The sequence below is a fragment of the Poecilia mexicana genome, unplaced genomic scaffold, assembly GCF_051168715.1.
Source record: "Poecilia mexicana isolate PSO_F unplaced genomic scaffold, ASM5116871v1 scaffold_22, whole genome shotgun sequence".
Taxonomy (NCBI): domain Eukaryota; kingdom Metazoa; phylum Chordata; class Actinopteri; order Cyprinodontiformes; family Poeciliidae; genus Poecilia; species Poecilia mexicana.
In genome coordinates, this window is record NW_028263391.1 from 7,288,445 (window position 1) to 7,300,597 (window position 12,153).

At 40.2% G+C, this 12,153-nt stretch overlaps 1 protein-coding gene across 1 annotated transcript in view; it reads right to left on the reverse strand.

Moving 5' to 3' along the window:
- Positions 1 to 12,153, reverse strand: part of dtnbb (dystrobrevin, beta b) — a 33,356-nt gene that overhangs the window by 15,855 nt on the left and 5,348 nt on the right. The window contains exons 5-9 of the mRNA XM_088002834.1: positions 11,021 to 11,106; positions 10,583 to 10,737; positions 10,370 to 10,475; positions 9,635 to 9,801; positions 7,602 to 7,726 (exon numbers count right to left, since the gene is read on the reverse strand). Of these exons, the coding sequence (XP_087858960.1) occupies positions 7,602 to 7,726; positions 9,635 to 9,801; positions 10,370 to 10,475; positions 10,583 to 10,737; positions 11,021 to 11,106 (639 nt within the window). The remainder of the gene's footprint in view (positions 1 to 7,601; positions 7,727 to 9,634; positions 9,802 to 10,369; positions 10,476 to 10,582; positions 10,738 to 11,020; positions 11,107 to 12,153) is intronic.

Genomic DNA, 12,153 nt, shown 5'->3' on the forward strand with positions numbered 1-12,153 from the left:
CTGTTGAGAACTCCTCTGTACTGACACAGGAATTTATAGATATATTACCATACTGTTGTTAATAGCATCATGCAGGGTTTTTTATTTTGCATTATTCTACTTTAAAAACAAAACAGAAATGAAAAAAAAAAAACATTTAAATAGGATTATCTCCTCACAAATACTTTTCTGTTCAATATTTTCTGTTTAAATACTTGATATTACACATTAGATTAGAGAAACACATGAATAAGTCATCTGCTCTCGTCTTTCATCAAAGCCATTTGCTACAACTTTCCACTATTTTCGCATCAGGAGAGTAAAAGGAAAAGTATGAGTGCTGAACCTTGCACATACTATTTCTGTCCTCCATGAAAAAAAAAACAAAACATTATGGAAAACAGTTACATAAAAAACAAGGTTTATCGGTCATCAAATCGCCTCAGAAGCAGCTGGAGTCAAAGGACGAGGTCCGAGACTTACCTCTGCGGGGAGAGAGAGCGCCTGCCTCGGTGGCAAAACACATCCAACCACTGCTGCTGCTGCTGCCAGATGCCTAATCTGTCCTCAACTGAGCAGGCGAGCATCTCAATGTACTACACTGCTGCTGTCTCCAAGGAAACTCGGCAGTCACGTGACTTTGTGACGACGTAGATTTTCTATGTCTCACTCAAGCTCCTTTCCCCTCTCTGAGGCTCCGCTCTGACTCTGTCTCTTCGCCTCGCCACATGCAGACACGCTGCAAAATGGGGAAATGTCATTTTGCTTTAGCTTAGCCAAAACTGCTAGTAGGTAAAAAAAAAAAAAAAAAAAAAAATACAAAATGAGTCTTATTTAGAATTGTGCACAGAGTGCTCATCTGTGGTTGTGAGTATATTTACATTTACATATCTCAACTCCTCCCTTTACCTTCAGCGAGTTACATAAATCAAAGCTCCTCAGAGCGAGACTTCTAAAAATAATCTTCAGCCCCTTTTGTGAATCTATTAATGCAACTCATGTGTAACAGCAGGGTCCAATAAAAAACAACAACTCATTTTTATATCTGGGTTTTAGTACTTTTATCTAAAATAAGTCGAATCTAAAACGTAGCTCAACTCGCTCGCATAATTGCCTACGGCTCCGTGGCTCATTACCTGCATGAAGTTGATTGAGGACGTCCAGCCCAGACCTCTATCCAGTGTCTCAGAGGTCAACATTCAGGCATTAAAAAAGATCAAAGCCTGCAATGCGCTAAGGCCCGTTTCTCCTGAATGACACACAGTGCAATATAGTAATTTCTTGTGGCTCAGCGAGACACGGGAAACTAATGGGCTAGATCAGGAGAATATTTTAGGCGAGGTTCTGCATAAAGGTTTGAAGGAGTTAGTGTCTAATCTGTAATGGAGAACTTTGATAGCGGTGGGAGATTAAGTTTATTTTTGGATGCTCTGAGCTGCAGACATTGTTGACTGATTAAGTAAACTAACATTGGAACTCTGTTAAGGTCTTTTAATGCACATCTTTTCATTGCTTTGTGCATTTTTGGTTTCATCCATCCCTTGGCCCACCCTGCAATGGCACGGTGCCCCTCCTAGGGGGCGCACCCCACAGTTTGGGAACCTCTGACTTAGCTAACTGAACAGTTGAACGCCACATTGCTATGTTATGTCGTTTGTTGTCATTTATTACGTGGTTATCATGTGAAATGAGATGACAATTTTGCAAGTGTTTTGTAGGAAGATCCTTTTCTGTTGTGTCTTCCTGTTTTGTGATTCAGTTAATATCTTAATCATTTTCACCAATGGAGGCTAATGTAAACAAACAGCACAATATGGCTCCCGAAGCAGCGTCGGTATTGATGGAATATTCATTCATTTAGAATGAACAGTGCCATTACTCATTTATCATGACAAGGTTGAATGAAGTAATAGGAAGCAAATTTCCTGAATAAAAGAGCCATTAGCCAAGGCAATTAAGAGCACAGAGTGAAAGCTATTATTTTCCCAGGAAGTGCAGCTTTGTGCCTTCTTGTCCCTTCGCCCCCAGCACTGACTTCGAAAACACTAGAAGTGGGAAGGGTGGTGCTTTGTTGTCAGGAGATACGACAGATACTAACCGGTTAATGTATACTATTCTTTAAAGTCCTCACAAAACTCAGCAGCACAATGCTTTGGCATATTTGCACCAAAGATGTGACCAACCACACATTCTCCCATCCCTCTTTGGGTAAGGTGGTGAAACGGACCTGCTAATTTCCAACTATACCCATAACCGAATACGTCAGCTTGGACCGGTTAAAATCGTTTGTCGTACGTCTCATGTCACCCTGCAGGATACCTCAATGACTTTCTAGAAGAAGTAGACACTTTGATCTCTTCTGTACCTTGTTCTTGATGATGCAAATTTCCACCTTGGCAATCATGACTCATCAAATTTTTCAATCATCACTTCACTTGTTTGAGCTACAACTGCTCCACAGTCTTCCAACTCACAAGGTTACCAAAGAGCTAAATCTCATTTTCACAGGCCCTCTACGCACTTTTCTGATGACTCTCCTGAGAAGATCCTGCTTCGACCCCCTGCTCTTCAAACCTCCAGCACATTCTCAATGTTACCGATGCCAAAGAGTCATTGAGCTCTTGCCTAAATAGTCCTTGTCCTCTATCCACCAAACCCACTTTATGAGACCGAATCAAAGTGACGGGATCATGAGAAGCAGGTAGGATAGCTCTAACGTGTGACGCATCAACAAGCACTGCTACAGAATTGGGTCACCATAACTGTGCAGATTAAAGTGTGGCAGCGAGAATGATGTGTGATTCACTTAAGAGCAGGAAACGATGGAAAAGGCTACAAAAATAAATTATATGTTAAAGAAAAGAATGGCAGAGTGCTAAGGATGGGAGTTAATGGACGATATGGCTGAGAAACCTACCACGATTTAATCGTTTCATATCGGTCGATATCGATAATTATCGAGTAGTTTTTTTTTTTTTTGTTTGTTTTAAATATCTGAAATACTTCGAAACTAGAGAAGTGACGTTTCTTGTTTTACTCACAGTTTCCACTTCACGTCGGTGGTTTTCAGTCGTAAGTAGCTGTGAGGCGAAACCTTAAACAGGTTGTTGCTAGGTAACCAAAGAGTGAGTCAGCTGAAGCCACACAGCTTGCTCAGCTGGCCATGAGAGGTTGAGAAGCTGAAGCTTTTCCTTTGCCTACATCTCCCAGAATGCTGTGCGGTTCTGAATCTGAGTTCAGTGAAACGACTGAAAATTCTATCGATATAACCGTATGTGTCTATCGCAATATATATTGTTATTGATTTATTGACTAGCCTCCATTCCAGTTCTAATTAGTAATTTGAGTTTTTGTCAATAACTGTTCAATGCAAATATGATGAGATTTCAGTGGTTGATAAAATAGCACTCATAAAAACAGTTCATGAATTTGTGATTGAAGCTGTTTCAAGACATTAGAAACCTTGAAATGACTTGGCCTTAGCGTCAGCCTCCAAAATTTCAAGACCGCTATTATGAAAACTTAATCCTTAAAATCTCAGGATGGCCAATTACACGCCTCATATCTCGGTTTTAATGACGCCGATGTATTTTTGCAGTGGCCAGGCAAGTTGTAAAGCAGGGGCATACGTTTTAAAAATTGAATGAATTTCTAAAGAATTTATAGTGAAGAGAAATTTACTTTCTGAATATTGAATGTGACTCAGGATTTGTCACCACAACATGTATTAAAGTTGAATGCAAAGTACAGACAATGCCTGTGTGAGTCACTTTGACAGAAGCGGAGCTAGCTCTGTCTGTGAGAGGAAGCTTCTCAGACAAACGGTGGCTCCCAGAGCGATGCATCCTCTTCCAAGCAACAAATCCCCAACAATCTACCTGACACTTTGAGAGAGGAGAGAAATTCACAGCTCAGTTCTCGGTTAGACGTCGCTTCAGACGCCGGTAAATATTTCAAAATAGCACGGGAACAGCAGCACTTTGTCAGAGGGCGTTGCGAGGGTTGGGACAGCAGGGGAGCGCGTGTCCGTTCGATTTGGGTGGCCTGATCAAACCTGACGCTATAGCCTGATTCTGCCAGGCGTTCTGACACAGGCTTTGTCAGCGCTGACACACACACACACACACACACACACACACACACACACACACACACACACACACACACACACATACACACACACACACACACACACCTGAGATATGATGGGGACTTATAATATGAAATGACAACTCATCGAAGACAATGTTTATCCAACTTGGTGCTAGTTTTAGAGTTCCTGTCTCAGGCTACTGGGATCAGTACGATTCAGCAAATGAGGCAGGAGGGAAAAGATTCAGGAGTCGTGAATGATATGGAGATTACTTATCCATTCACCCACCAATTCTTTAAAATGCCCATCGGTGTCAGCTGTCTCTCTCTTTCTCCTCCAGGATACAACAGGGGGAACACCAGTCCATACTTTTGTTACTTCCACAAAATGCAGATAAAAGCCTTCAGATGATCCAAAACTTTGCTACTGGAGGACAAACTGATCACTTTTCCTCAAATCTGCTACTTTCTTCGACTATTCTCCAGCTCACATTATCTGCTGTTATTTAAGACGTTATCTTTATGTTTTTTCTCTCCAGAGACGCTACATCTTCCTGGATGGAGGCATCAGCTGCCAAAAACTAAACGTTCTCCCTCGATCGTGGTGCCGTACTTATTAGCATGTAGCTCGTGATGTTTTTGTCTCAGCTGCTTGGTTAAGTACTTTTTGGAAGCAGGCAGAGTGGTGCAATGTCGCTTTTGCCACCAAGAAAGCAATTTTTAATTACTTTGATGGCCTCCTGGTGAGCGCACAATTAGGTCGCAGCGTAGCCGCTCCTTTGTAGTCCTCAGATCAGCAATACGAAGCCGGTGAACCTGAGCCACGCCTTGCAGATTAGTGACTACGCTGCTCCACACACCACCACCATCTCACTACGTGAGTTTAATGCATAATGTCACCCACACCGAACACAATGGGAGCCACGTTGTGACCTTCTCTATGCTCTGCAAAGACCGTCAATGTCTTTTTTTTTTTTTTTTTTAAGAATATCAACAAGAAGTTGAAAATTGAACAAAAAACACATGTATTGACTGGACCACTTCAACACATTTCAGCATATTAGTTGCTGATTTTATAGTCAGTTTTATATCAGGTTGGTTACTACTGAATCTTTTATGTTTTCTTATAGGATCTTGTAATGGATGCAAACAAAAGGTTTTCAAGGAGAAGCCTAAAAGGATGTGACAGCGTTTCACATATTATGCTAGCTTCTTGTAAAATAAAAGAAAAAAAGAAAAAAGAGAAACTAACATTTTCTTTGGCTGCATGGCTGATTCATTCATCCTTGGGTACATATGCAAATATACATTTTCTTGCAACAATATTTTATTTATAATCCAAAGAAAAGCAGAGCTTTTTTCCCCCCCTGCTCCTTGCAAGAGATCGAGCTACAGAGGCAAAAAGATCGAGAAACAAGTAACAAGGGGCAACTGTCACATCCATTTTTCTAAAAGTCAGTAAACACCCACTCGCTCCATATAAAAACAAACAAAAAAATGCTAAAATGTCATCTACAAGTGCATGAGAGAGGAGTCTGTCCTTTCGAGAAAAACAAAACAGCCGAGAGTTCCTGAAATTTCCGTCTGAATTTAACAATCCTTATGCAGAAATTGCAAAGTGCACGCAGGGTGTAGTTAAAGTTGCTTCCTCATTATCAGGTTGACACACAAAGCTTCAAATTTCTTATTCAGGTATCAGTATGGCTATAATCCATCAAGAAAAACAACAGTTTAGATAAAGAAAAACGTACGCTGAAGGGCACTTAGGACTCTGTGGCAGGATTTACTCTTTTAGGGCGAATATTGTAAAAAAACATCATCATAAAAAAAGAGAGAGAAAAGAACAATAACAGTGAACAGAATAGATAAATGTGTGCTGAGGGAAAGATTTAATCCGACATAGTCTCGGCCGGAAATCGTATTTCTTTTTATCGCTATTAATCTTCTTGTGTGATGTAATTTCATGCTACACAGCCTACATGGCGCAAACCAATCCAATCGCCTCGTCTCTAAAAACACTCAGTTTGTTCTCCACTCCGTGATGAATTGTAATGTATGCAAATGTCATATCCATCTCGAATGCATACATTTCAACAGAGTGCAGAAAAAAAACAAAAAAACAGAAAACTTCCTGGCAGTGGGAGGAGCCTGGGAGTGAGAACTCATTTGGAGCTGATGGTATCCATCATGCCGGAAAACAGAAAGGAATGTATCGTTCTGTCTGTTTGCCTGGCATTTACTGAGCTACGCTCTCCTGCTAAAACGCAACTCTCTATCAATTACTCACTGACACTTGCCTGCAGCAGAGGCATAAAAAGACGGCTCAGATTGATAGCCGTGCACGGCGAGCAAAGGAGCTTCCTGTTACGGCAGAAAGCGATCGGATATGTCGGAAAGTCAAGTCAGAAAGTTGAGCTGTTTCCGGTTTGTGCCTGGCGCTGGTAAACCCATTTGTCACGTCTTTAAAGTTGTAGTCTAAAATTTAAGGCAAAATCGATTAATTGGATTAATCGTGATGAATCGATCATTGAAATGAATGAATCAGGTAATTTAGTAACCGATTAATCGTTAACTGGAGAGTAGAACAACATACTCAGAGCAGAAATTAACCCAAAAATGTGCAAATATGCATATATATATATATATATATATATTGCATTTAAGAGAAAAAAAAACCCTTCGTCTGTAAATATGTTCTACCTAGAACTCCTCAGGTGACACAATTTTAGCTTCATCTAGTTCAAACACTGTAAAGAAATCTCCTATTAGGACCTGCTAAGCTGAGCAGAAAGGGATGAAATTTTCACAGTTTGATGTCAGAAATATCTTTTTAGCTGCAGATGAATCGTTTCGCTAAAAACGATGAATCATTTTGCTGAAGAAATGCTGTTTTATTAAATTTCAGGCAATAACATTTTTTTTATTTTCTCATTTAAAAAAAAGAATAAATGTGTTTTGTTTGCATCTTTTATGCATTTCAAATGTATTTAAAAAAGTCCTAAATGAAAACCCCACAGAATATTTCAGGTGTTTTTTAAGTCCGATTAATCAATTAACCATCAGAATAATCAATAGATTAATCGATTACGAATTGATAGTTGCAGCTTTGCTTTAATTTTTTTAAATGTGGGAAGCAAAAGAGCAGCAGAGAAACAACGCAGAAGGAAAACATGGAGGGGAACTCAGCAATGTGTGCAGAGTTAAAGACGGCAGCAGAACATAACGCATTTCCTATAACGGCTTCCAGGAGCCTCATAGCCTGGAATGTGAGATTGACGGCACCGTCCAGGTCTCATTGCCAACAGACTGATGAAGATGACTGAGCTGGTAGCGGCCTGTGCAGCATCTCACATGTTCCCTGCGACTGGACGTCTTAGTGAGTGGAGATGCCGTAAGCGGTGTGATGATGGCGTAGTGAGACGATGGGAAACGTTACACAATGGAAACGGCTTCCGTGTCGTGAGCACATCGATTCCTACTGCGCTGCTCATCGACACAGCAGCAGGTAATGCGTTGGGAGTAGCACTTACACGGTGTGGGTGAGCTCCTGAGGTCGCTCGGCCTGCTCGGGGAACACGGGGTGCGGCGGCTCTCCGATGGGGACGCAGCCCAGAGACTTGCTGATCGCATGGCTCAGCTTTTTGGCCGGAGACTTCTGTGATAGCAGGCGGGAAAAACAGTGTCACATCTCGCCTGATCGATCGGTTTTGGTGTTGTACGCTCAAATGTAAGCTGTTCCAGAAATCATTTACGTAACTAGGTATGTCTTACTCTCTCAAACATGCAAACATAAAAATCTTACCGTGTAATTTTAATCTGGTTTCTAGATTAGAACTAACTTACAAGTAACTTTTCAGCAAGATATAGGAGGAGCTTGTTTTTAGTCAATAATTCCTTATTATTGATGAAAAAGTACATGTTCATTAGGCAAATTAATTCACTTATAACAATCTGCCAGTGGAACATGAACTTCTTCACGAATAATGGAGGAGTTATTGACTGAAAAACAAGCTCCTCCTACATCTTGCTGAAGCTACTTGTCATTAGTTTTTGTTATTTTAAGTTTACTAAGATGTTTGAACTAGAAACCAGATGAAAATTACTTGGTAAGATTTTGTGTTTTTGCAGTGTTGATGAGGAACTCTGGAAGCTAATTCTGTTCCTCACCAACTCTACGTTTCTGTATCTCCTGCTGTTAACATAAACACATATATGCTTTACACATCCACACACATGTTTACAAAAGTATTTAACCCTTCAAACCTTATCATTCTTCTCAACATACACTACAGGAAGTACTTTTTTTTTCTCATGTTCTGTTGCAAAATCAAACTGAACCTTTTCTACTTAAGCTGAAAAATACAGATATACAGATTCTTTTCTTTCCTAACTTCCTTTAATTTCTGACATTTACACACATCATCTATTAGTTTTTGTACAGTTGCCTGACTGACTTGGCTCAAATGTTTTATGTCATGGAAACAGAAATAAGACAGAACTGTAATAAAGTGTAACTTTTTAGGGATATTCTGATGTTTCTGGCAAATAATTAATACCCATCTTTTAGTTGTAATTTTTGATGCATATTGCACATATCTTCGTTTATTTTATCGCACATAGTTTTGTTTTAATGGAACTTTTAATCTTTTTATTTCTATAAGTTGGTGGCATCTGCAGTGTGTGTCGTTTCACACCTGTGGTTACAATTCATTTGAAACTTTTTACCAATATCTATCAAATCTGGAGACATAAAAACTCTCCTTTGAAATCGGGTTATTTATTCTTTACCTCGTAACTGTATTTCCGTCTTATGAGTTATTTAATTAAAAATACTCAACTTTCTTGAAGTGAAATGTTCAGTCTGAATGAGAATGCCTTCAATATCAATTTTACAATAAACTGGTTTGATGGTATCATGTACACGGAGCACCTTGAGCCTTTTAGGGATAAAAACATGATTGGATTTTGCCATAAATATTTATTTTTTTTATAGAAAAAGAGGCACTCTGCGACTCTGCTACGGTAGAAAACCTGCCAGTGTCGGAGAGGTGGAACCTAAGGTGCTTCGGACTCATTTAAATTGAGACTTTTTCACTTTTCAGGACCACATCCAGTACAGATGCATCCATGTATCCTACAATAAGTGGCAAAAAAAAAAATAGTTTTGGCATATCGGACTTGTGTTCCGTGTCTAAATGCTTTCAATCATGTCGCTCCAGTCCCGAAGCGATACGAGCTCTTATTCTTTCCTGCAGGATTGGAAATGGATTTGAGATCCGGGGTAATATCCCCTCCCTGCTTTCAATTTATGACATCGTGATTGAGCTTCGAGGGAAGGCGGTGACGCGATCAATACAGTTTCATTTTCAAAATAACTAAACCTCGTAAACCCCTCACCTCCGCCGCCCCGCCCTTAGATTATGAGAGCCCATTAACCGCATGCAGACAGCTGTTCTGTCATAAAATCACTCCTCGGCCTTCGAGAGGTATTGACTTTTAATTTGCGTGGAGACGGCAGAATTGTAATGCAAACCCAGGAGGGGATCGCGGATCGTTTCCTTACCCAGGACGAGTGCTCCTTCATTTGGTGTTGGTTGCTGTGGGGGCCGTTGGCGTGGCCCCGCCAGAAGCAGCTCTGACACAGCTGGTAGCCGTGGCACTGCTGGCACCGGTACCGAAAGCCCATCATGCTCTCGCTCCGGCAATAAGAACATTCCACCGGATGGAAGACTGCGCAGAGAAACACAAAGACAGAGCGGCTCATTACATCTTTTTTTTATTTTTTATTTCTATGCATTCAAGTCATTCCTGTTGAAATATCTCATAATATTTGATAAATAATGGAAATATTGTGTGCTTTCATTTAATTTGTTACTTTGAACAAGCAAGAAACTGGACAGCAAAACAGGTTGGAAACAAAGCAGATCGAAGCAGATGGTGTGAATTAATGCTTAGAAAGTAGGATAAACTTTGGGGAAACTATTTTATGCTGCAAAAATCCTACCTAGTTTTTAGTACACTTGAAATAACAAGTAACTTTTCATCAAGACATATCCTTGTTTTAAATCCATAACGCCTTAATACTGATTTAAAAAGCACTAGTTCCACTGGTAGATTTACTTAGAACAAGGGAAAAATGTCAAGTTGTGGGGATGTTTTCATTTTCTTTACAAAGACACTGCAGTCCTTTCATTCCTCTGTGAAGTTTGTTTCAGCTTGTACATAATTGTTATGCTTTATATAGCAGGTGTGCAACTTTCTGTGTCTGTCGGCGTTCGCCGTAACCATAGCGACTTACCGTTTTCAACATTGGCGAGTCGGTGCATGAGCGGCAGCCATACAAGACACTGAGGAGGAGGATCAGCCATCAACACATCCAGAAATGTGTTCAGCATAATCTTCTTCTAGAGAGAAACAGGCGCAAGTGAATCAAACAGTTCCCCCCAACGAAACATAAAGAGATGAAAAAATAAAAGAAATAAAATAAAGCTCTCAGTTATCCTCGGCCTACCTGCTGAGGGAAGCACATCCGCACCGAATGCTCCGTGTAGCCAAATGACGGGCCCTCAAACACCGCCGTGGGGAGCTTCAGCACCTCCCGGAGGAACTGGTCAAACTTTGCGAACGCCATGACTCCGCTCGAGTCTGAGATCTGTGAAAAAACGTCTGAGGGACAAGCGATTGTTTGGCTTTATTGTCAGAAAAGAAAGGAAAAAAAACCCCAAATGCTCCATAATCTCTTTTGCATAATTTCACCAGAACCTGAATGCATGCACAATTCATTCAACTAATGCATGAAGGGTATGTGCTTCAACAGCGCCCCTCTGTGTTTAAATTAGGGAACTGCAGGAGGACATGAAGTTGGAAAGGAAGATGTCTAAAGCTTAAATTACGATTCTTTCTAAATCCTCAGACATTAAACGGTTAAGTCAGTGAAAATTGTACCCACAGCGCAGCTTGTCCACAATCTTTCCTCCGCACATCGTCGCCAGCATGGCTTTCATTGAGAAAACGGTCAGCTTCCCATGACTTTCACTGCATGTTAGGGAGAAAAAAAAGAAAGAAAAAGAGATGCATAATCAGCAAAAATATCAGTGTGATTAAAAACTGTTGATGCTGGGTCGCTGCAACTTCTTTGTTTAAGCAAAAAATGTGTTTTAGCACATTATCAGTGTAACAAATCAAACTAATACTCAAAATAATTAGAAATAGTGACACAAACATCAAGTTTTGTGGCGCAAATAACCAAAAAAAATAAAATCAATATCAGTTACATTCATCTTTTAAATGTATTTAAAAATATGAAGAAGTAAAGCCTAAAAGGTATACAGTGTTGTGAAAAATCCTGTTCTTCCCAAACGATTTTTTTCTGTTTTTGCTTTAGTGGTAAATTGAAAGTCTAAGATCATCAAACTAACACAAAGATAACCTAAATAAACACAAAATGCAGCTTCAAATGAGAATTTCATTAAGGGAGGAAGGACCAAGTGAACATAATTACTGATTTAAGTTCAGACTTTGACTAGGCCTCCGCTTAAAACTTCAAGATGTCGTGCCGAGGATCATCGTTCTGCTGCGTAAGCCGAAAGTTTGAGTTTATTAAGGTCAAAACCAGCTTGTCGCATAATTCTCCTTAAGGATTTTTCTGGTAGAGAGCAGAATTAATGATTTCATCAAAGCAGCCCCAGACCATCACTCTACCACCACCGTGTTTAACTTCTGGCATGAAGTTCTCTTTCTTAAACCGGATGTAATGGTTCGCACGCCTTCCAAAAAGCTTCACTTATGTCTCGTCAGTCTACAGAATATTGTTCAAACGCTCTTGAGGATCATCCAGAGAGATTTAAGGTTTTAAATCTTTACTGGTTTTGTCCACATAACTCTCCCAGTCTCTTCTAAATCGCTGAATCATAAACAACGACCATAACTGAAGTAGGCGAGCCCTGCACTACTTTAGATCGTGTGTGTTTTGTTTTTTTTTCGTGGTCACTCTTCTGTCGTGGATGTACTATTTGAGTAGCAATCAATGCTGGGAAGGTTCACCACTCTTCCATGTTTTCTCCATTTGTGGACAGTGACTCA